At 46.5% G+C, this 24,472-nt stretch overlaps 1 protein-coding gene across 1 annotated transcript; it reads right to left on the bottom strand.

Moving 5' to 3' along the window:
* Positions 1-4,810: 4,810 nt before the first annotated feature.
* LOC135243405 (glucagon receptor-like) lies at positions 4,811-18,012 on the bottom strand. Its single transcript, XM_064315202.1, has 13 exons — positions 17,399-18,012; positions 16,078-16,174; positions 15,421-15,528; positions 15,068-15,162; positions 14,640-14,746; positions 13,591-13,756; positions 13,267-13,426; positions 12,692-12,752; positions 10,851-10,920; positions 9,697-9,785; positions 9,173-9,314; positions 8,194-8,235; positions 4,811-7,984 (listed from the first exon to the last, which is right to left on the bottom strand). The coding sequence occupies exons 1-13, from the start codon at positions 17,447-17,449 to the stop codon at positions 7,655-7,657; spliced, it is 1,518 nt and encodes a 505-aa protein (XP_064171272.1). The 5' UTR covers positions 17,450-18,012; the 3' UTR covers positions 4,811-7,654.
* Between the last annotated feature and the right edge of the window lie 6,460 nt (positions 18,013-24,472).

The following is a 24,472-nucleotide window of genomic DNA, read 5'->3' as shown; positions in this document are numbered from 1 at the left end:
ACGTATTAGAGCCATGGACTATAGCCTGCTCATCCTACATAAAACTCCTTCTTATCTTCCCCCCCCGCCCAACGCTGCCCTCCAATTTGCGGCATTGTTCGGTCAGTTCATGGGCTGCCCTCTCAAACAGACAGCTTTTATTCTTTTCATGCAATTAAATGAATTTTGATCACTGGGAGCATCAGTCCTTCATGTCTCAGTGACACTGGCCAGCCGGTTACTTGGCATATATTTTAAGGCTTTTATAAACCAGATCCATTCCTGAGAGCGTTCTGTCCCTGAACATGGAGAGCGTGAAGCTATTGCGGCAGAGCTGCCCATTTTTATCTCTGTAGGGATACAGAATCCTGGGAATGTTCTCTCGAGATGCTAAGCAACCACGGAATGTTCTCTCAGGACTGCTAGGCAACCCCTGATTGTTCATTTCAAGTCCTACGCAGCTGCGGGATGCAAAATATAAGCGAGCATGCAATGTTCCACGAACCCTAAAAACAACCCTGTGGATTCGTTCTGTTCACCCATAAGCACTAAGCAACTGAGAAATATCCTAGTGCTCATCAAATTTCAATGATTGTTTTTAAACCGAGACAAATGAACCAAATTAAGTAACTGGCTGAATTTTAATAGTCTCGGGAGGGCATTTTATCATCAGAAGACCAGGGGGCGAGAGGGCATAGCTGCTCTGCCCAAGGAGAGGGCCCAGACTGCCACAGAGGCACCGGTGTGGGCCGGAGTGCCTTCGGGAGTCAGGGTTCATCGACCCGCCCAGCCAGTGACTCATTCCTGCTCCCGCAGGTCAGGCCAAAGCATGCCGAGCCGTCACCCTTCCTCCGTCCTTACCGCCATTTATCCCCTGGGCTCTCTTCCCCCCCCGAAACGCCCCACTCGCTGATGTGCCCGGCGGCTAACGGGGCTGTCGCAGCCTGGTGCGCCATGTCATTCAAAGGTAATGTCTGCACTCTGATTACCTTTGCGCACTTATCCTGTAGCTTATTCTTCTGCCCAGTTGGCTTTGCAGAGGTTAGGTCAGAATAGTGTTCACTATTCACTATGTGGGTGGATTACATTCAAATAATCACAGAATTATTGGAAACAGAGTACGGGGCCGGGCCGGGGGGGGGGGGGGGACTAACCAGAAAGTAAACTGGTGCAGACAAATGGGCCTCGTTCACAAACAAAAGTAAATAAAGAAATAAATGAACACCCCAAAAACAGATAAGCATACATTAATAAATCAAGTTTTATGTCCGGGAGAACAAATAGCAAGTACTGTAAAAAAAAAAAAGAAAAGAAAAAAGAACAAGGATGGATTTACCAATTTAAGGCCAGTTCAGCGAGCTCACGCTGCTGCAGTGTTACAGAGAGAGCAGGGCCAGCCATAGGAGGAGAAGGACACAAATCCAGGCTTCTGTTTAGAGAAGAGAAACAAACAGGCAACCACAGACAACCAACAGGACAGGCACCCCCAACCTGGGGTTCCCAATCCATGACACTGTACCCGGGGGGTGTCACACCCCATCAGCCATTAAACAGAAAAACTATTTGGTTTAAAAAAAAAAAAAAAAATTTTAAATAATGTTTTGTTTGAACGTTAATGAACCATAAATGACATTTTCATGCTTTTAAAATGTCAACTTAGTCAAATTAAACCAGATTCCATGATTAAATATTTTATTCAACTGAGTCGCTACTTGTCATTGTGTAGAGCCGTAATGGCGTCGCAATTGAAACGTGCGTCACCATACTATTGTGCTGAACAGTCACTGTACTTCAGTCTGCAGTGGGTGTTTAATTTAGTCACTCTCAACTGTCGTACTGATGCAGGGTCCACAGCCCAAGGGTTTCCAGTTTTAATGTGGATTTTTCAAGCCTCTCCTAGAATGAAGTAATTAAACAGTTTATACACTCCAGGAACAAAAAAAAAAACATTTCAAATTTCAACAATGCGGAAGTTCAGACATTTGTGAAGAATGCACACAGCAGCCCTTCAGAGGAGATAACTGTAAAAAGCGTTGACCCGTTCCGTCGTGTTGCAGGCAAGTGAACTGGCCACATTTCATACGGCGCCTCCGCATGGAACACAAGCAGTGCCACGAGCACGATGGCGCTACGCTATAAAGCACGTAAACAAGTAAAATGCTTTCCGATTGCCGCCGAAGAACGATGCAGCATAGCCTTCGTTAAAAAAAACGAAACCATTCACGACGTTAAAAACATGACGGATCGCTCCCTGTGTATCGCAAAGCCGATATTAAGTGCAACCTTCATTTGTATCAGCTTTTGTGCAGCCATAGTAATTAATGTGTTATGTATGCTTCATACACACTTTCAGCTAAACCAAATGTGAAGGATGACCGATTCACTTAAAAGCAGGGGGGCGAACCGGTGGTTCACTCGATTTACTTTCGGAAAAGGGAGAAGAGGAGCGGAAACCAGCCGACGCTCTTGTCACAAGCTGTGGACTATTTTGAATCAGGTGAATTTTTGGTTTTGGATTTTTTTTTTCTCTGAAAATCAAATTTTATGGTACACCAATAATACAAAAACAAAGCACAGAGTGCATGTGGGGTGCTTTTAGATGGAGGTGAAACCAAGGTCACTACCAATACCAAAGGCAATCCAAATATCTGAGGACCCACATGTGGACCCACTTTTTGAAACATGAACAAGTACAGAAGTACAGTTTCATAAGTGCAAAACACACAAGCAGCGAGCCACACACATACACTGACACACACAAAATACTCTATGAACGTGCGAGATGTTCACTTCATTCATTTTATTTTTTTATCATTTTAAAATAATTCCATCAAGAAACCGGAACACAAACTACATGTTTATACACAATGAGGAAGTACTGCACCATCTGCATGTCTGTCTGCCTGTGTGTCCGTCACACTGGGCCTTACACAAAATATACAGTGTATGAACACACACAGTAGCACAACAGCAGCACCGCGTGTTTGTTTTTTGACAGGCGGCTGGCACTGACTGTGAGGAGGGCTGAACCGAACAGAAGCCAATGCCTATTGTACAGGTAAGCACACACCTGGTCTTCCATGAATACTGCCCTGCTCCAGCCCTGCCACGGACTCCCGGCCCAGAATCTGTGCTCTTCCTCTCTACACGCAGTCCTGCTTACCCTCCTCTTCCCCCTCGGTCTACTCTTCCACTTCATACCAGGGACCCCGAAAGGGCAGAGGAGGAAGGGCGTAGGGATATTCAGGACCAGTGGGCTTCTTTTTCTTCTTCTGCCTCTCTCTCTCTCTCTCTCTCTATTCTCTCACACAAATTCCTCAGTAGTCCTCTTTCTCTCCCCCCCTCTATCTCTCTCTCTCTCTCTCTCCATATTTTTCATTTCCCTCTGAGTGCACTTTCTTCAGTGAATATTCTTTCATTTTTAAAGATGTGCAAATGCCCACCTCTGTGTGTGTTTTTGTGGTGTGTGTGGTTTGGTCCCATCTCCGCATACTGTATATGTGTGTTCATAGATCACAGATGGCAGAACGACTAAGTTGTGTTTGGATGTTTGTCACATTTTTTTTTGTTTGTTTGTTTGTTTTTTTTTAAAACTGAAAGACAATAAAATACAAAATGATAGGAAAAATTACTGAAATTAATAACAGTGGCACAAAACGTTTGAACTCCTTAACAAAAATGTCTTATCCAGAGCAGAACATCCGAAGAAAACGGGACAAACAACTGCAAAGCTGACGTTATACAGCTAGCATGTTCGTATGGCAGCACCAGGGTTTTGCTCAATCGCATTTAAAAACAAGCCGTCTCAGGAGCAGAGTGACAAGCCTAATGAGGGTGGCGCTCCGTCGACAAACCAAAGCGAAGCAGCTACTGTCGCTAACTAGCAAAGCAAACCCGTTTCTTGTCATCGAAGTTGTCGAAATGTCAAGGCTTCTATAAAAATACACATCGATCGACTGGTTTAAATAAATGTCCCATTTTGACATGCGCAGTTATTTTTTAGCATGTTTGATACAGGCTCATCAGCCTACTCAACGGATGACGAATTGCACATCCGATATGGCACTCTATCATATCCTGCAAAGCTGTATTCATTGATTTTGAATGTGGGCCAAATGCGATAATCAAACATTATCATTTTAACGGTGAGCCGATAAGCAAATATAGGTCAAAAGCGCAAATCAGATTTGTTCGTGCGTGCATGTGTTTGCACTTGTGTGCATTCCAGAGATAAAAGAGAACTAATTCAGTCCAAGCTACTGTGATCCCATAACACAGAGCATACTGAGCATGTGCCAAATAATCCCCCCCTGAGCCCCCCACCCCACCCCCAAGAGATACAATGTTCACCACACAAAATAACAATGTACATGCAATATACACTATTTACATATTTACCATATTTAAATGAACACTGAGCAAATAGTTGTACAACGCCATTCCATTCTTCTGGTTTTGTTTTGACACAACAACAAAAAAAGCTGGTAAAACCTTTAAGTTTGTGATTTAAAAAGCACTATCTAGCTCAAGTCCTAGATTCATACCACTGTTGCCTTGTAATGTTTGACGTTTAAAATAATGGCTTACATTGTGATACCCCACATAACACATGCTGAAAAATTCACATAATGCATGAAAACAAGGACATATAATGCATTATGCATTCCAGAGATGTAAATGCATATATCAGTCCACAGCTGGGAGATACCACTTTACTTTGAGAGCACAAAGAGTTGTCATCAAAGGCTCCATGAAGCCTTTTGAATGAGTTACAGTATGAGTACATTAACATATATAATGCATTAGAATAAAATCCTACGAAGGCAATAAGGTTTGTGTGTGTGTGTGTGTGTGTGTGTATGCTTCATATGAAGCTTGCTCCCTTTCACAGATACAATGGATGCGTAACATACGAAGTATCTGCTTTGTCTCAGTTAGGCTTCAGCTGACAGCACAGGCTAACCACGTCTGAGAAAATCTACTCTCGAACAAACAGAGTAAGAATCTACTATAAAACAAATGGGACGTGCGGCAATATACTTCACAAACAACAAGATTGGTTTTCGTTTTTCCTCAAGACCAACTGAACTAACTTGGTAGTCTACACAAAAACTAAAAGAAAGTGTGGAATCCTCTACTGTAGAACACACAAGATTCTACCCTATCATCAATTGAGCATGTGGCATTCCTAGGACTAGAACATCTTTCCTAGGACTAGCAAAGTACTAAAAGCTAAATCAATTAAGCCTCCACTAAAAGACTCAATCAGTAAAATTCAGTTATCTCATCCAGTATTCAATATCACTCAAGTTTTATACAGCTAGCTCATTCTGTAGCCGGCAAGCAACACAACAAGCTAAGCGTATAACACTGAAGGAGATTGAACATAGGATGAGATAACTGAATTTTACAAATTGAAAAATTTAGTGGAGTCTTTTTTTTTTTTTACTGATTGAGCTTTTAGACGTTTCTTTATTGAGCCACTGAGCGCTCTGTCTAAAAAGGTGGGGGAGGGGTTCACAGTTGTGCATATGACAATATAGTGGCAACAGGCATCTGTGTGTGTGTGTGTGTGTGTGTGTGTGTACACATATACAGAAAAGAGCAAAGGCTGCACTACACTTACACTATTATTTACTAGCAAATAATCTTAAACACAAAACACAATAAGAAGTCTGACTGTGGGAAGTTCAGTACAATCAGGAAGCGAGAGCGCAGTTTCGCCGCTGTTCTGCGTGAAACCACGTAACCCTGAACTGGCGCACGGCGAGCTCTTCCCCACACCCCGGCCGCTCACCCTGACCGTGCGAGGAAGAGGAACACTCCCCCTCACCTTCGTCTCGGATCGGTTCTTCATCCCTCCTTTTTCTCTTCCACCTGCCTTCTCTCACGGCCAGCTCATATTCTGCAGAACGTACTCTTCCTCCTGCTCTAGTCATAAAATATCTATCGCCTGAAAATGATCCTGACATACCACAACAACCACAATAACGGCGACAGGCACAACACCAATAGCAATAATAATAATAATAATAATAATTCCAGGCTTTCACCTCTACATTTACGCAGTAAAAACAACCATCAGGAAAAAAAAAGAAAGAAAAAAAAACACATTTCCGACAAACTTTGCGTTGATGAGCTTTTATCATAGATATTTTGTGGTTGCTTCGTTCAGCCCATGGGGCCCTCATGCTCTGGCAGCCCTTGGACCGCGCGGGATGACCCCGGAGGTTCTTGGAATGTAGAAGGCCCTGGCATTCCGACGAATTGGTGGAGAGTACCAGCCGGGCCCTGTCTGCCGTCGAGTCGCTGAGTCAGAACCCGGGCCCGACAGCGCCTGCGGGGGAGCCCAGCACGCCTCCGGTCCGGCTAAATGGGTCAGCGGAGATATTATCTTGTGCTTCCTTTTTGTCGCTTCCCCATTTCAAATCAGATCAAGGTACTGCACGCTCATGATAAACATTTCCGCGCGTCCAGGTCCATCGCTGCTCTTGTTTGGCTTTTGATCTTTTTCATCAGTCAGTGTGTGTGTGTGTGTGTGTGTGTGTGTGTGTGCACCAAACACCCGCTTGATGCATAACACACCCTGCAGGCTAAAGCAAAGACATTGTTTTTTTCTGTTGTTTTTTGCTCAAGGTTGCCGTGTTTTTAAAACATTTTGATCATTTTGTACGGACTCATCTTTATTCTTTTCATTTAGAATTTTTTTTGCGAACATGCCAAATTTTCAGTCTCTCCCTACAAGACAATCAGGTGTGAGTGTGTTGTGAGGTGTGAATGCAATACTATGGCAGGGTTGAACATAGTGAACACAGCTGCCATTTGCCGTCAATAACATGTCATGTCATTAAGGTGATGCAGGTAAGGTTGTTGCTATGGCATCGCCGTTAATCTTAACACCTGACTATATGCAGTCTTAAGGATGTCGACCGTTTGCCGCAACGAAACAATTGCTTAAATACCGCCAATCAAGTCACTGTATCACAAGATACCGACGGTATAGGATACCATTCAATAGGTTATTGTATGTTTCTACTAATACTTCATGTAAACTATCAAAAATGAAATTGACAAAGATCACATATAGGGATTTTAAAGTTGCCGCAGCAGCAGAGTGTGCCTTGATTGGAGCGATAAGACTTGCCTTTGCTCCGGCGCCATCGACTGGACCTTGTTTTGTCACAGATGGCCATATGTTAAAATATTCATATTCAACTTAACGGATCTGACAGATTTCCGTGGTCGGTGTTTCCTCCTTCGCATCCGAGGGAAAAGGAAATAAAAACGGAGCACGACGTGTTTATTTGGATCGGCTCGTTGGCAAGGTTACGGAAAGGAACAGTGGCTCGCCTGTTAGATGTGTTTTGTGTGCACGTACCAGGCTGTCAGTCACAAAGAGGGAGCAATAGGACCCGGCAGGCTGAAACGATCTGCCCCGCCCCCCCTGGTCTGCCATCGTACGATCTCACTGTAAGGCGAGGAGGGGGGGCGAGATGGGCTGGTCCCCGGTCAGCACCCTTTCTGCCCCAAACTCTGACCCCCCTCCCCCTCCAGCACAGACGTATCACTGTCAGGGGCAGCCCCTGAAAGTAAGCAAGTGACAGAAGTTCCCCTGCTTACACAGTGCCTCCCCCGCCATCTCTTCTTTCCTGGTCCTTTTCCAGCTCTATCGATCTCAGAAGTTGCTCTCCACACTCTGGGCCCTGTTCTCCAGGGAGAGGGTCTCCGTGAGGGTGCTGCAGCTGCTGACGGTGTCGTGTGGCAGGGCAGCGAACAGCCGGCCTCCCTTGCCCGCGCCATTCTGACACGCGGCCACCAGGTGGCGACGCTCCTGGCGGCCGCAGCCGGGCGGAGCCAGGAGAGGGGCGGGGTCCGGGAGCTGGTGGTGCGTCACCACGCTGCCGCTCTTCATGTGGGCCGTCTGGCTGTGGGTGTGTCTGTACTCCTCGTCTATGTCCTTTCCCAGCTTCCACCGCTTCCACTTCTTCAGCAACTCCGACTGCACCTGAGTGAGAGACAGAGAAAGAAATGGAGAGGGAGGAGAGAGAAAGCAATGGAGAGAGAGGAGAGAGTGTAATGGTGGAGAGAGAGTGGAGAGAGAAGGGGAGCAGCGAGAGAGAAGAGAGAGAGGTTAGGACACACCCATCTGAAATTTACTCACATCCTGCTGGCACAACCACAGACACTACAGGCATAAATAAAGGGGGAACTCACCTCCTTGTTGACAAAACAGTACAGGATAGCCACCAGCAGACCCTGTAGTAAAAGACACTACAATCAGAATCCCTCTGCTTTTTCTGTCTGCCGATCTGTGCATCTGTGCCTCCCTCGGCTGTGTGTGTGTGTGTGTGCGTGTATCCTGGCTCTCTGTGTGTCTGTGTGTTTTGTGTCCTCAGTGTGTCTGTCTCCTGGCTCTCTGTGTGTCTGTGTGTTTTGTGTCCTCAGTGTGTCTGTGTCTCCTGGCTCTCTGTGTGTCTGTGTGTTTTGTGTCGTCAGTGTGTATGTGTGTATCCTGGCTCTCTGTGTGTCTGTGTGTTTTGTGTCCTCAGTGTGTCTGTGTGTCTCCTGGCTCTCTGTGTGTCTGTGTGTTTTGTGTCCTCAGTGTGTCTGTCTCCTGGCTCTCTGTGTGTCTGTGTGTTTTGTGTCCTCAGTGTGTCTGTGTGTATCCTGGCTCTCTGTGTGTCTGTGTGTTTTGTGTCCTCAGTGTGTCTGTCTCCTGTCTCTCTGTGTGTCTGTGTGTTTTGTGTCCTCAGTGTGTCTGTGTCTCCTGGCTCTCTGTGTGTCTGTGTGTTTTGTGTCCTCAGTGTGTCTGTGTCTCCTGGCTCTCTGTGTGTCTGTGTGTTTTGTGTCCTCAGTGTGTCTGTGTCTCCTGGCTCTCTGTGTGTCTGTGTGTTTTGTGTCCTCAGTGTGTCTGTGTCTCCTGGCTCTCTGTGTGTCTGTGTGTCTGTGTGTCTCCTGGCTCTCTGTGTGTCTGTGTGTTTTGTGTCCTCAGTGTGTCTGTGTGTATCCTGTCTCTCTGTGTGTCTGTGTGTTTTGTGTCCTCAGTGTGTCTGTGTGTCTCCTGGCTCTCTGTGTGTCTGTGTGTTTTGTGTCCTCAGTGTGTCTGTGTGTCTCCTGTCTCTCTGTGTGTCAGTGTGTCTGTGTGTCCGTGTGTCTCCTGGCTCTCTGTGTGTCTTTGCGTGGTGGAGCAGACCTGGAAGGAGTTGAGCAGAAGGTCACAGAAGAGCTTTGTGAGGCGTAGGGATCCGCTTGGGGCCTGTTCGTCGATCACAAACGCAAACAGGATACAGTGGATTCCCAGCAGTGGGATCAGAGTGAGAGTGGACTTAGCCAATCTGGAGAGAGAGAGAGAGAGAGAGAGAGATGGTGAGGGGGAGGAGCGAGAGAGCGAGAGAGAGACAGTGAGGGAGAGGAGAGAGGGAGAGAGAGAAAGAGTGATTGTAAGTTGAGTGGGAAAGACGCAAGAGAAAGGAAGAAGGCAAGAAGAAGAAAAAAATAAAGAGGGGGTAAGAATAAGAAGAAAAGAGTGTTTTTTTTTTGGAAGAGAGATCAAGAGAGGGACTGAACGCAACAGAGGGAGCAGAAGCGAAAGAGAAAGAGTGGCTTGACAGAGGCCTGAGGGGTGATGCTGCAGAGGAGGATCGGGTCACAGGAGGACAGCAGGCACTACATGATTCCCTGTCTGTGTGCTGCGGGGGCAACGCGTGCGGCACTCACCTGAATTTGTAGTCTGTGTACCTCATCTGGTGCGCTCTGAGTTTCGACATAAGGATCTTAATTACCCTTATAAAAATGAAGAAGTTGATCTGAGAGAGAGCGAGAGAGAGAGAGAGAGAGAGAGAGACATTATAATATGGCCTAACAGCCAGCAGCCCAACCAGCTGACACTCACACATCTTGTGCGTAAGCTCAACATTGAGATAGTGGCCTCCCAACGGCATTGTTTTAGATGGAGACAGTCTGTATATTTTGCCGTTACAAAACACAGAAGGGAAGAAGAGACTCTTTAATTCGCCCCCCCTGCCACCTCTCTCACTCCCTCTTGGCGCTCGATATGTGGTACGGGGATGTTTCCGTGCGCTTCTGAGCTCCCACATGTATGCACGTAATCAGGGCCGTACCCAAGGATCACTTCCACAGAGACCTGATCGGTAATAACAGTAATGATAACAATAACAATAATTAATCTTCATCAGCATCAACATCATCATGGCTGCTGACGCAGTGTTCACTATTGCTATTATGTGCTGAGTATACTTCCGTATACATTTAAGAGCTTTGAAAGCAAAGAGTACTAAACTTTGAGGGCAAGAAGGGGCGAGGGAGTGGGCGTGGGGGCAGCGGTGAAAGGTGATTTTCAATCGATTGTTCCTAGCCAGACTCAGACAGAAGCACCGAAGCTTTATACTAACCAGATGAAAAAGACGAGGATAAAGAAGTTTAAAGTTCCGCACTAGGCCAGACTTAGAGGTATGAAATGCAACTCCGCAAAGTCTCACTACCTCTAGTACAGTAGATTATATTTATGCCGTCGCTCGATACTGTGAGTGTAGCAGCCAGTCAGGCCAGACAAAGCTCGGCATCGATTAGAGGTCACGGGAAAAGGGAACGCTAGATAGTTTCTTCTATTATTATATTTTAGTGTAATGGCACTTTTTTTTGTAATCTTCTTCCTGTCTTTACATTATTTTTGCTTTAAAACAAGCCAACACAAAGGGTGGTAAAATCATCATCATATATACACACAGTTAAATGGTAAATGGACTGCATTTATATAGCGCTTTTATCCAAAAGCACTTTACAATTGATGCCAATTGATCCCAGATGCAGTTCAGTCTGAGAGAGAGGGAGGAGTCTGCAGAGGCTCTCACCAGGACCACCAGCAGTATGGGGCAGCGGATGATCCACCAGTATCCCATGTTGATGTTCCGTTCCCAGCACCTGGAGAGCAAACAGAAGCTGCTTCACCAGCCAATACGGTAAAGAGAAGAACACAGGCTCTGCTTCACCAGCCAATACGGTAAAGAGAAGAACACAGGCTCTGCTTCACCAGCCAATACGGCAAAGAGAAGAACACAGGCTCTGCTTCACCAGCCAATACGGCAAAGAGAAGAACACAGGCTCTGCATCACCAGCCAATACGGTAAAGAGAAGAACACGGGCTCTGCTTCACCAGCCAATACGGCAAAGAGAGAACACAGGGCTCTGCTTCACCAGCCAATACGGCAAAGAGAAGAACACAGGCTCTCTTCACCAGCCAATACGGCAAAGAGAAGAACACGGGCTCTGCTTCACCAGCCAATACGGCAAAGAGAAGAACACGGGCTCTGCTTCACCAGCCAATACGGCAAAGAGAAGAACACGGGCTCTGCTTCACCAGCCAATACGGCAAAGAGAAGAACACAGGCTCTTCTTCACCAGCCAATACGGTAAAGAGAAGACCACGGGCTCTGCTTCACCAGCCAATACGGTAAAGAGAAGACCACGGGCTCTGCTTCACCAGCCAATACGGCAAAGAGAAGAACACGGGCTCTGCTTCACCAGCCAATACGGCAAAGAGAAGAACACGGGCTCTGCTTCACCAGCCAATACGGTAAAGAGAAGAACACGGGCTCTGCTTCACCAGCCAATATGGTAAAGAGAAGACCACAGGCTCTGCTTCACCAGCCAATACGGTAAAGAGGAACACAGATGCTGCTTCTGCACTTGGTGGTAGGGGAGGTGATAGGACATAGACACGGCTTTGGTGGTCAGTGATAATACACACATTAGACAGTCTTTTTCTGCAGACAGCCTTTATCAACTTTTCATTGCCAGCATTTTAAATATGCTTTATCCCTTGCCCCTGTCACCGTCACACCCATAGTAGACATCTTCAAATGGGCCTTTTATTGAAGAACAAATCCACATATATATATATATATATATATGACAATTGCTTTTGCATGGCAGAATATATCTGTACTGCTTTTGTCCAACTGAATTAGCAGCTGTATGACGTATAACGTGTGCCATTTGTATATATACAGTACATGTTATAAAAAGCCTAGCGCTTGTTCGCCATAAAGGGTCTGGCTGACGGCCGTAATCTTTCCAGTAATTCGACATGAATTTAGAAGCAGTACAATGGCCTTTGCGTTTTCACCATGTTCGGTTTCCAAGAAATTACAGGCAACATTAGCATATCATATCTCATGCTAAATCACCCATGACTGGCATCAGAGCTCCTATTACACATAACTTCCATCTATTACTGTTATTATGTTCGGACTTCAAAGAATAGTTGACCTGAAAACTGGGACATGGAAAATAGCATATTTATTCAGCACTAAATCGTTATTGGAAGATTTTACATGAACCTTCATCTCATAGCTGTTGACATGCTATTTTACAGCATTAGCAGCAGCAGCCATAATAAAAAAAATCACCGCTATGTCCACTGTACCAACGTAAACTCCTAAATCTTTCGTCTAGAACTGGGAGGATTTATAGGCAGTTTGACTCCAGTCAGTTTTTAAAAATATAAAAATACAGAAGTCGATGACTAAGAGCCCCATGATCACCGTAGCTACTGGGGTTCAGCAGGCCAGGGCAAATGCCACATTACATCATAGTATTATAAGCAAAGCAGGCACGTATCCGTGGCAACTCATCAGCCTGCACACATTATCCGTGCATAAAATAGGGATGCTCACTCAATCACAACACTTACTCCTCGTTTTCATACAGGTATTTCACCGTCACCCATGGCAACAGGAATATCAGCGGAGTACCTGTGAGACAGAAGAGACACTGGGACACTGGCACGAGACCAATCACGTCCTTCCATCCCTCTCTCCCTTCTTCTCCTCATTCAGGCCCATTTTCCCCCACCCCTTTCCTCTGCCCTCTTTCAGAGCTAGTGTAACCATTCTACTTTTCATCTCCTACTCTCCCCATCACTCTCTCCTGATCAGTGGCAAGTTTCTATTGCTCCTGCCTCTGAATCAGTAAGTGTATGTACACACACATGCACACACACTCACACACACAGACGTGCGCGTGCACACACACACACGTACACAAACGCAGACACACACATGAACGAACACACACACACACACTCACTCTCATACAAATGCGCACAAACACACATACAAATACACGCACGCACACACACACGCAGGCACATACAAACACACACTCACACACACACACACACACAGATAAGCACACACACATGCACACATAGTCACATACAAACACACACACATGCACGCACACACACACACATGCACACACACTGACCCCAGCCTATGCACAAGTAGATGTTGAAGTAGTTCCTTTCATTGAAGACAGCCACCACAAGCAGGTTGTGCAAGTAGATGCCCTCCACCAACAGCCAATAGTTGTTGGCCATGACGCCGTACTGCATCAGCACCATGGCAACACGGCATCCAATGGCCGTCTGGAAGAAAGACGCAAACACAAAGAAAACAAGGATAAGGTGGGGGTCTAAAGGAGGAGCTCTGTCATCACTGTCAATTCTGTGCATCACGCCAGTGCTCTCTCGCTCCCCCTGCTGGCCGGACTCTCTGCGGGAGCTCAGTAGACCGCGGGAGCTCGGCACACCTTGTTGCTGCTCAGCTGCTCCACCTCGTAGTCCGGGGCGATGTCCGGCATGATGTTCAGCGAGGGCATGTCCAGCAGCGCGTCTTTGACCAGGATGGACAGCGCCAGCAGGATGAAGGAGGCGAACAGGTTCATGTGGATGTTGTTCCGCATGCAGTGGAGTTTCCTGTCAGGAACGGGGCCTTCGATCAAAGGGGTGGGGGCGGGCTACTACCGTTAACCCACCTACACCTGGAGTTTCACATAAAGTTTGGGAGTGCTACTGTGCTCCCCATTACCAAAATGATTTAACAAGAAAGTTGTTTATAACAGGCTGCCCAGTAACATATTTAGTTGTCAGCTCTTCTGTTACACACGGCCTCTCCTGCTAGCAGAAGCTACGGTTTTTTTGTAGATTGCTGGCAGCGTAAATTGTGTCGCCTTCCTTGAGAATTTGGAGAAGTAAATTTTCTTCTCATGTTTAGAAAAGAATACTGGCAAATAACCATCCGTTTCAACCTCCCCAGCTCACACTGACTTAAGAAAGTATACGTGTAAAGTTTTTGACATATTCCCAAATGTAAACCTTTGATTTGAATGTAGCCCTGTTCTGAAGTCTCACTTTTTTCCAGAGTGGGTACTGTATCCTGTTGCCGAGTAGAAAATTTGGCCGGAGAACACCATCAAATATTTTGCAGGCAAATCTTTCTCAGGCAGCAAGATTTATACATTTTATGCAAAATATGCATGGTGTGTTTTTTTTAAAAATCTCTACACCTTTTTCCATTTCAAAAGCCCTCAAATGTGCTGGAGTTCAGCCATTTCTACTGATGGCGTGACTAGCAGGCCTTTGCGGAGTACATCCTCCCAGAAAGAAGTAGGCATCTGGCCTTTGTCTGGGGATTAATAATATCTAAGTCTTGTCCAAATGGACTGCCAGGGCCAAGGTACGACAGTACTGCTCCAGAAGGGTCAGGTTTTGCTGGATTCCCGATATTAATCTCTTGCTCTCTTGCTTCACTCATTCCCCACCTCTCTCCCTTGTTCTGTCTCCACTGAGTGGCTCTTACCTGAAGGCCACCAGGATCCCAAGTGCCAGAACTAAAGCTCCAAGGGACAAGGAGTAGCCCACCGTGTACATGGCTCGGACGTTACTTAGGATTCTCCCATACTGGTTCTGCAAAAACATACACATACAAACGCACACGCACACGCACACGCACACACAGACCATGACACGGTAATCACCACTCACACCTCGCCTATGGATCTGACTTTGGAGCTCAACATATCTAAATCACTCTGTTATACAATAACAGCTCACAGATTCACACTGGACATGGCAATGATTATTATGATGCGGAGGATAAAGGTTAACCACTCCTGATTTGAAATTGACAAGCAACTGTAAATGATTACGAGGTCACATTCTAAAGAATCACATTAAGCCCAAAATGGTGGACCCTAAGTTACACCCTGACACCTGAATGTGTCTCACCTGTTCCGGGTCGTCCTCCCCGCACTCGCTGGTGTTCTTCTGCGGAACCCACTGTCCACTCCAGTCGCACTCCCGATGCACAAAGCCATATTGGACTGAAACACACAAACACGCAGTGCAATGTACAGAACCATATAACTGATACACTACACACGTGCACACGCACACACACACACACACACACACACATACTCACACATACACACGCACGCACATGCGTGCACATGCACACACTCACACACATGCGTGCACATGCACACACTCACACACACACACATACACACACGCACACACACACGCACACACACTCACTCACTCACTCACACACAAATAAGTATAAAAGATACACGCACCTTTTTGATGCCATGGCAGGTACCAGGGGCAGGACACGCTGACAGTGGAGTTGGGAAGGGCATCGGGCCAGCAGGCATACCGATCAAAAGTTCTGTTACACACCAAACCTGAGAGACAAAAATTCTGTTACACACCAAACCTGACAGACAAAAATTCTGTTACACACCAAACCTGACAGACAAAAGTTCTGTTATGTACACCAAACCTGAGAGACAAAAGTTCTGTCACACACCAAACCTGAGACAAACGTCCTATTACACATCAAACAGAGGTTCTGTTACACACCAAACCTGAGAGACAAAAGTTCTGTTACACAATATATGTTACACTGTTATACTGTAAATGCTCCTAGCTGATGCAGGAGACACATACTCCATGCACAGGAGTTTTCACTGCAAATCTCCTCCTTTCAAACACCTCGCTAGACTTTGAGGTACTGCCACTACTGAACACTCCAAAGTCTGTCCTAAAAAGACCTTCGAAAGCCATTTATGCTTAAATTAAACACATGCCTTTTCATGCTGAGCTCTGACAGCTGAACGAGAGGGCGGAGGTTAAAATGACATCATGGTCTACGCCCTCACGATCTATGATTTCAGAGCCGGTGAAAAGACAGTCAGAGATGTGACGGCAGATGAGGTCACAGGGAGGCTCACCGGTGGGGAGGGGCTCCCTGCTGATGTTGTGGTTGCACTCGTCCCTGTACATCCCCCATCTTTCCATCAACGTCTTCAGGATTTTGGCATGGTGGACCTGCGGGGGAGAGCGTTTCCCACAACTGTTAAAGAAGCGTGATAGGGACCGCCCACTTTACCATCTTTAAACCACATCAGGGCGCCAAGGACATATTAAAATTGGTTTCATAACAAAACCTGGCGCACTAAAAAAAAAAAAAAATACCCACGCAGGATCACAACGCTGAGGTCATAACACACTAAAAACAGAATGCGCTGAAGGAGGGGAAGAATCGTGCGCCAGAGTTCGGCTCTGTTGTCGGTCCTTCAAATCTCTCAGCTCGGATTCCGCAAGCCCAGGGTTCTGCCCCACACCACTTCTTGTATTTAGATCTCTGTGAATAATACTAAGTCTTTGTTTGGACTGCGAGGATGATGAAAAGCTTGCCCACAGAGCCTCTGGGGTTCAGGGCCTTGTGTTTCAGTGCTCTGGACTTCCAGAGCTCCCGGCAGAATGTGTACACAGGACATACTGTTTCAATGGCTTGAGTATAAACAGTTTGTGATTCATCTCGCCTCAATCACTGGAATGCACTTCCACAGAATATGCTGGAGGGAGAGGCAGGCAGATCCCCCGCAGCCTCCCCGAGGATTCCCCCGCAACGTTCCCGTAACGCTTTTTTTTTTGTTTTGCCGTCGTGAGGACATTCAACAAAAGATTCTGCGCCGTCGCACCGGGTTAAAAACGCTATCTTTGTTTGCGGGGTCCCCGAAAAACACGGATTAACAGGAATGCTGACGGTCGTGTGGACCGTGAAGGAACGCGCGTGCTCAGCAGCTCCCACACGCCACGCCCAAGCCAAAACATCTGCGCAAAATAACAAAAACATCCGCACATAGTGGAGACTGACAGGGACAAGAGAAAGAAAGAAAAGAAAATGGAAATCAGCAAAGACACAATGTAGTGTTTCGCAGCAAAGAGGGGAAATCTACGCCGTGTACAACGTAAAGCAGCAGCGCTGCGTGTGTGTGTGTGTGTGTGTGTGTGTAGGTGTGGTGTGTGTGTGAGTGTACTGTATGTGTGGGTGTGTGTGTAAGTGTGGTGTGTGTGTGTGTGTGTGTACTGTATGTGTGGGTGTGTGCGTGTGTGTATGTGTGGGTGTGTGTGTGTAGGTGTGGTGTGTGTGTGTGTACTGTATGTGTGGGTGTGTGCGTGTGTGTGTGTGTGGGTGTGTGTGTGTGTGTTGTGTAGGTGGGTGTGTGGTGGTCGGAGTGTGGGTGTGTGCTTGTTTCCTGTGCCAACCTGGATGCTGGCGGACAGCGTGAGCAGGGTCAGGAGGAACACCTGTGACATCCCTTATTCCTGCAGCCCACGCCGAGAGAGGAGCCACCGCATAAGGGGGCTCACCTGGACTCAGCACACCACCCTAGAGAAGGAGAGAGGATTCAGAATGTGGGGAAGAAGAAGGGGGGAGAGGGAGAGAGAGGAGAGAGAGAGAGAGAGGGAGACAGAAAGGGGGAGGGGGGATAGGAGGATAGAGATATCAGCACTTTCTACACACACACACAGGATAACAGGAGATTGACCGTTTCTACCTCACTTCCACCCCCTGTTTGGGTTCCACAGGCACCCTTCCTGCCTCAGATCTGTCTTGTGTTGCCAGACTTTTAAAGTCCTGAGCTGACTGCAAGCCAACAGCACAGTACTGTTATTATCCAGGCTGCCTACATATGGCACCTTACAGCACATCCTATCACCACACTGGCTTTATGCTTCTGTTCTTTAGCCTATTACATTATTACTTCCATAATCTTCATCATCACAATCATTTATCACCATCAAGGCATCTTAGAAAAGCATAAGATCACAACACAAGCTAAGATCACAACACTCATAACACGTTGTAAAAACTTTTTAAGAGTTTAAAAAAAAAATCTTTTAAAGTTTTTTTTTATTACTTACACTTTCTACAGTATATAGCACAAAAGCTGGGTGGACAAAGTACATGAGCGGTCACTGGTCTGACTCAGTAACTACAGGGTGACAGTTTGGTAAAGAGCCCATGAATATGTTTATATTCACCCTGTTAATGCAAAGAGGAACAGGCCTCTGGGTACAACTGCCTTATGAAGAGAGGCCCACATGTGATCTCTGTGCTTTTCTCTTTAACGCAGTGTTTCCATGCACACCAACCGTCTCTCTGTGTTATAGAGAAGCAGTGTGTCAGTACTGCAGCTGGACACTACTGTCGCTCAGTGTTGTAGAGCAGCAGTGTGTCAGTACTGCAGCTGGACACTACTGTCGCTCAGTGTTATAGAGCAGCAGTGTGTCAGTACTGCAGCTGGACACTACTGTCGCTCAGTGTTGTAGAGCAGCAGTGTGTCAGTACTGCAGCTGGACACTACTGTCGCTCAGTGTTATAGAGCAGCAGTGTGTCAGTACTGCAGCTGGACACTACTGTCGCTCAGTGTTATAGAGCAGCAGTGTGTCAGTACTGCAGCTGGACACTACTGTCGCTCAGTGTTATAGAGCAGCAGTGTGTCAGTACTGCAGCAGGACACTACTGTCGCTCAGTGTTGTAGAACAACAGTGTCAGTACTGCAGCTGGACACTACTGTCGCTCAGTGTTATAGAGCAGCAGTGTGTCAGTACTGCAGCTGGACACTACTGTCGCTCAGTGTTGTAGAACAACAGTGTGTCAGTACCTCAGTGCATCAGTGCTACAGTCCTGTCTCAGTGTGCTGCACACCTGCACTCAGTCCCCACAGGTGAGTTGCACAAGGCCTGGTTAGCAGAGTGTGAGAGGAATGTGTGTGAAAGAGCTCCAATGCACTGGACAGGCAAAGAGACACTACGCAAAAAATGAGAGGGAGTAATGTGAAAACATCCTAACAGTCAGTGACGCAAAGAGCGAGAGCATTCTTCCTGTCCGCCAAACAGTTTTCACAAAGATCCACTCACTATGTGTGTATGTGTGTACATGCTTGTTTGTGTAAGAGTGTGTCTGTATTTGTGCTTTATATTGTGTTGGTATGTGTGCGTGTGTGAGTGTATATGTGTGTGTCTCCACCAGCAATGGCTACTCACCTCCGCGTTGTTGCACACCCAAACCTCTTCAGCCGAAGTTGGAGAACAGAACGAAATCTGAAACGTTTCTGCAAAAAACCCCTTTACCATGGAAACATTTTTGGCAAAAAACGTTTCAGATTCCATTCTGTTCCAGTCTCTCAACTGGCACGCTCAGTTTTGTTTGTAAAAGGATAAACAATAGAAAGAAAACTTCCTTCATTTTGAATTTTTCAAGTTTGCCTCAGGGCGCAACAGCAGTATCCCACCTGGGATTTGAACCTTTGAGGCTTCTGGGGTGCAAGACCAGGTCCCGAACCACTGCACAAGGGGTTCTCAACCCTGATTCTGAAGTGGGGCAGAGCGGGGACATAACTAACGGTTTTCGTATTTGGCTCGATTCGGAGATAGATTAATCATTTTTTAAAATACAAACAACGTACATCCCTTGGCCACGATTACGCACCACAAATAGGCTAAGTTTCAAGGACATACCATGCTCTAGCAATCTGACCCAAGTGCACTGAGAGTGAAATGCTTTTACCCTGTGGGTGGGGTAATGAACTAAAACAGGGAGGGGTACAGCTAACAGTCTTAATAGCTTAAAAAGTTAACACAAAGTAAGGTCATTCAATACAATTACATGCCATTTGATACAAACAGTCTTTAATCTATTTTTTGATTACATTTGGGGCACACACACAACACACCTACACACACACCCACATGCACACACCCACACATACAGTACACACACACACACACAAAACACACACACGTTTTGTGGTGTATACCGGTGAAAATCTAGCACAAGACTGCACATAATTCTCTGGTTCCCGCCTAACGTCTTTTCGATCCAAGCAGCTGTATAAGTCGATGTCACGTCACCACGTAGCCTAAAGCTAAAGCCATTTACGAAGATCAGGTCTGAGTTGAACAAATCCAATCAATTGGTTAATCAACAGTCTACTGACAACAGGCTAACAACCCTGTTAGGTTTATCCCCGTCTTTAAGTCTGTACTTTTGCCAGGCTAGCAATCCCAGCAAGCAATCTGTTAGTCACTAAATGACTGTCTACATACTGACTGTAAACTGATTACATACATTTGGATTCCTTGACGTACACACAGTAGCCGAAAAAAACTTCCGGTAGAAAAAAAATTAATTAATTAATTTGCATACTTTTGGCAATATCTCCCGAAATATTTATAGAACTCTCCTGCCGTTCGTTGGAGACAAGGAGATGGTAATTCCGCATGTTCAACCTCAAACACATTGTTCAAGCTCGACCCATCCTCCCAAAAAGTCTGTGTGACATTTTACCCCAAGTTAGATTTGGCCCCGCACTCTCCGCTGCTGTGCTAAAATCCAGTATAGCAATGCTGAAAAACTTCAACTTAATTACATGCACTCAATGACCCTAATTGAGACAGAGTTTGTTTGCTGGAACCGAAAGGAGCATTGGTAGACCAGGACGACAGCCGAAACCACCGTAACAGCCAAAAAAAAAAGCTGACAGAGGCCACCGCGACGCAGCGCAACGGGCCAGCGCGCCAGACGCCAGACGCGAAAGGCGAGACGCGAGAATTTACCGCCGACTGCGCTGCAGACCTTCGCGGTCTCCGAACTGTACCTATGTCGGAGAAGCGAAGAAAGAAAAGTGGGTCAGGAAAAGCCCCTGAGTTAGCGCTGGAAGCTGGTGCGGAAACGACCGCAGCGATGCACCGACAGTAAAAATAAAAACCTGTCTTCCCCCCTCGCGCCTCTCCTCTATCCTCGGGGGGGGGTACACAAAATGTGTGAGTGGTGCCTGCCTGAAAGCACACACTCCGCCAGGCCTGGAGTGGGGGTGGGGGGCGCTAAGGTGATGCCCAGAACGTGACATCCCCTGCCAGGGCGCAAGAATGCAGCGCCTCATCAAAGCACGTGCTATGCTAGGCTATCAGCAGCTAGCAGTGGGGCTAAGGAAGAGTGTCCCTCATACAGCTGACTAGAGCGTGCCTGCATGAAACACTGCCTTTGTCACACAGCCAATGACTCTCCACTTCACAGCAGTGAATGGTATGCAGGATATACGAAATGCAGACAGACAGACAGACAGACAGACAGACAGACACATTTAACCATCCGCACACACACACAATGTGCAGCTCCTTAACACATTGCCCTACTCACGCCATTAGCCAGCTGGCACAGGGCTGGCTCAATCATTAACCAGACAGAAGTGGGCACAACGAGGACTTTCCCGCCAGACAGCTTGGTCAACCTTTAAACCCGATTCGCTGAGAGGCACAGTCAGAGAGTCCATTCCTCAGTTCAGAAGGACCACTCATTAACCGGGCTCCAAAAAGTGGTCAGCCAAGGACAGAAAAATCCAACAGCACGGTCAATAGGGAATATAAGCACACAGCCAAATTAGTGACCAAGATTAGTGATCGATGAGAATTATAATGATAACAGTACTGGTAACAATAACGGCCGTACCATGTTATTTATGCAGTCGTATCAAACCTAATCCAGTACTACCTGGACATTCACCAGTACTTGGACCGTCATATTTTCAAGGGCAAACAGTCCCATTCGAAACAGAAATGCGCACATAAACCTATAATACATTCCAATTACGACTATTTTTATTTTACATTCAATATTAAACATACGTACTATTCAACATTCAAAATGAATTATTAGTTCTCAAAATGAACATAATTATAATATGTTGACCTAAATGGACCCTACAATGTATTATGCACTGTGAGGTATGAGACGCAGGTCAGCTTCAATGAGGCCTTTCGTAGTAGAAAAAAAACTATTAATAGTAAGACTGTGGCCTGTCTAATCTCCCCAAAACACAGACAACAGGCCCTGCTGGTCGCTTCATGTCTTCTCAAAGGGTACATTAAATCCGCCAATTAATTTAACGAGGTCCTTAAGAATGCATCGGCCCCTAAACCTTCGGTTCCCGGAGTTTTAATTAGAGCTGAGTGTTACCGGACAGCGGCCACGGAGCAACGAGAGGGCAGCAAACTCACAAATGTAACCGCAGCCTCGGATTGACCCGATCTCACAATGACTGACAGCAAGAGAGAGAGAGACTAAGGGGGAGAGAGAGAGAGAGAGAGAGAGAGAGAGAGGGAAATGAGTGCAAATGCATTACAGGCATCAGTGGAGTAAGTAATCCTGTAATACTGTACACCTTCTGTGGTTTGTAGCAGGGAAGCATCCAGAAAAGGAATATTACAAAGCAGTCAAACACCACGGGCCATATGAACCACCGAAATGCAGGCTTTAGTGTGCAGATGTGTGCTCCTAACTCCTTTGGGTTCACACCCATAACCTTCCTGCTGAATACCTGAGGCCAGCCTTCAATGAGGGAGCAAAACTGCCAAACAGCCGTATCTGAGACGCCAGTGACCAAGTGAATGCAGAGAACATGATGGTGCCACTGTGTGTGTGTGTGTGTGCGTGCGTGTGTGGGTGTGCGTGCGTGTGTGGGTGTGTTGGTTTAGCGTGCTGATAAAACACTGACAAAGCATAGATAAAAGCTGAAAAATAGATCTCTATTTAAATACAGATCCATTTCCAACCCATCAATGTGAGGAAACCTTCTCTCGAGGACGCTCAAAAGTGCTCTCACTCTCACCCTGTCTCTCTCTCTCACACACACACACACGCACAAACAACCACAGACGTCCTTGTGTGCTATTATGTCTTTGTAGATAGCTTTCTCTCTGAGTGTCCTCATATCTGTCACTGCCTGATGACATCACCTGTCCTCTTATTCGCATTCTTGGCAGAGGAAGCACACTCTTACCCAGATGGATCTATGGTACGTTTCTCCCGTCGCGCTGGACAGTCCGTTCGGACCGCAGGATGCAAGGAGCTTTCCACAGGAAGTGCCCAGCACGAGGCCAAAGCAGAGCTGAACCTCCAACATTCGATCTGAACATTCTGAGTCATTTAACACTACCCTCCCCAAACCCTGAGACAGTGGAGACACGAGGCTGTGATCTTTCAGGCTACCAGGAAGGAGGCTCATGGGCTGGGCTGGGCTGGGGGTGGGGTTGCGGGGGGGTGGGGGTTAGAGGGGGCAGAGAGGCAGTTGTGGGGCAGGAATTCAGAGAGTACTGTTTAAGGCCACACAGACGGCGACAGCTATAAACCACAATGATTATCATCTATCTATGCGGGGTCCCAGCAGAGAAAGATATTTTTCTTCAAAGCACCTGCAAAGTGCACGACCCCTGCAGTGAAATATGCACACATACATACTGTACATACATGTGCATGTGTGTGTGTGTGTGTGTTTGTGTGTGTGTGCGTGAGCGAGAGAAAGAAAGAGGGAGAGAATGAGAGAATCACTGCTGTAGATCAGCTTCCTGACACAGCCAAAGAGACAGCGGCGATCCGTACCCACCACTGTTTATCAGTTCATACATACAGTATTTCAATTTTATAAATAATCCATAGTTTTTTTTTTGTTTTATTGCTTCATTATTATGTTTCATGATTACTACTATTATCATAATTTTCCTGTGAAGCGTCAGACCAACAGTACGCCTTGGCGATATGCATGTTAAAATATGCCATGCCAGTAAAGAGAATTGAATTGAATTGAATTGAATTGAATTGAATGAATTGACATTAATTGTGATTGAAGATGAATGATGAATTGTGATGTGACTGTAATGATTGAATTGAGGAGGCGAGGCGGAGGTCGGAGGTTGCGACTGCGTTCCTCACGTCTCGAACCTGCTCCCCGGTGCTGCGGAAGCTCTGCCGGGACACAGTGAGACAGGGCGGGGTCGCCAGATAGGGTTCTCGAAACACCTCCCCCCCCCCGCCAAGTAGCCTCATTTCCATACCCTGTGTGTACCCCGTCAATCCTGCACGCTGCACCCCATTCTATATTACTGACGCGTGCACGCGTGTGTATGTGAGTGAGACAGAGAGAGAGAGAGAGAGAGAGAGAGAGATTGTGTGTGTGAGAGAGAGAGAGAGAGAGGCTTTGAATCTCCCTTAGTCACACCTTTCCCAGAAACGCTTTTTAATTCTTTAATCATTGCACCAGAGATGAGAATCATTAAGCTGTGGATAAATGGATCTGTGGACAGAAGTGTCTGTGGAGAGGATTCTGGCCAGAGTGTCTGTCTGACAGACCTCCACAGTGAAACTAAAAACAGCCACGGCTCTCTCTGACACACCATCGCTCCAGGCAACCCATTCCTGCTCACACAACCTAAGATGACCAATGATGAACCAAACAATTTGCCTCCCCTCCCCCCAGGACCAACAGCAGAATTAGGGGC

The sequence above is a fragment of the Anguilla rostrata genome, chromosome 17, assembly GCF_018555375.3.
Source record: "Anguilla rostrata isolate EN2019 chromosome 17, ASM1855537v3, whole genome shotgun sequence".
NCBI classification, from domain to species: Eukaryota; Metazoa; Chordata; class Actinopteri; order Anguilliformes; family Anguillidae; genus Anguilla; species Anguilla rostrata.
The sequence above is the reverse complement of the archived record's forward strand: the minus strand, read 5'-3'. Positions and strand labels throughout refer to the sequence as shown.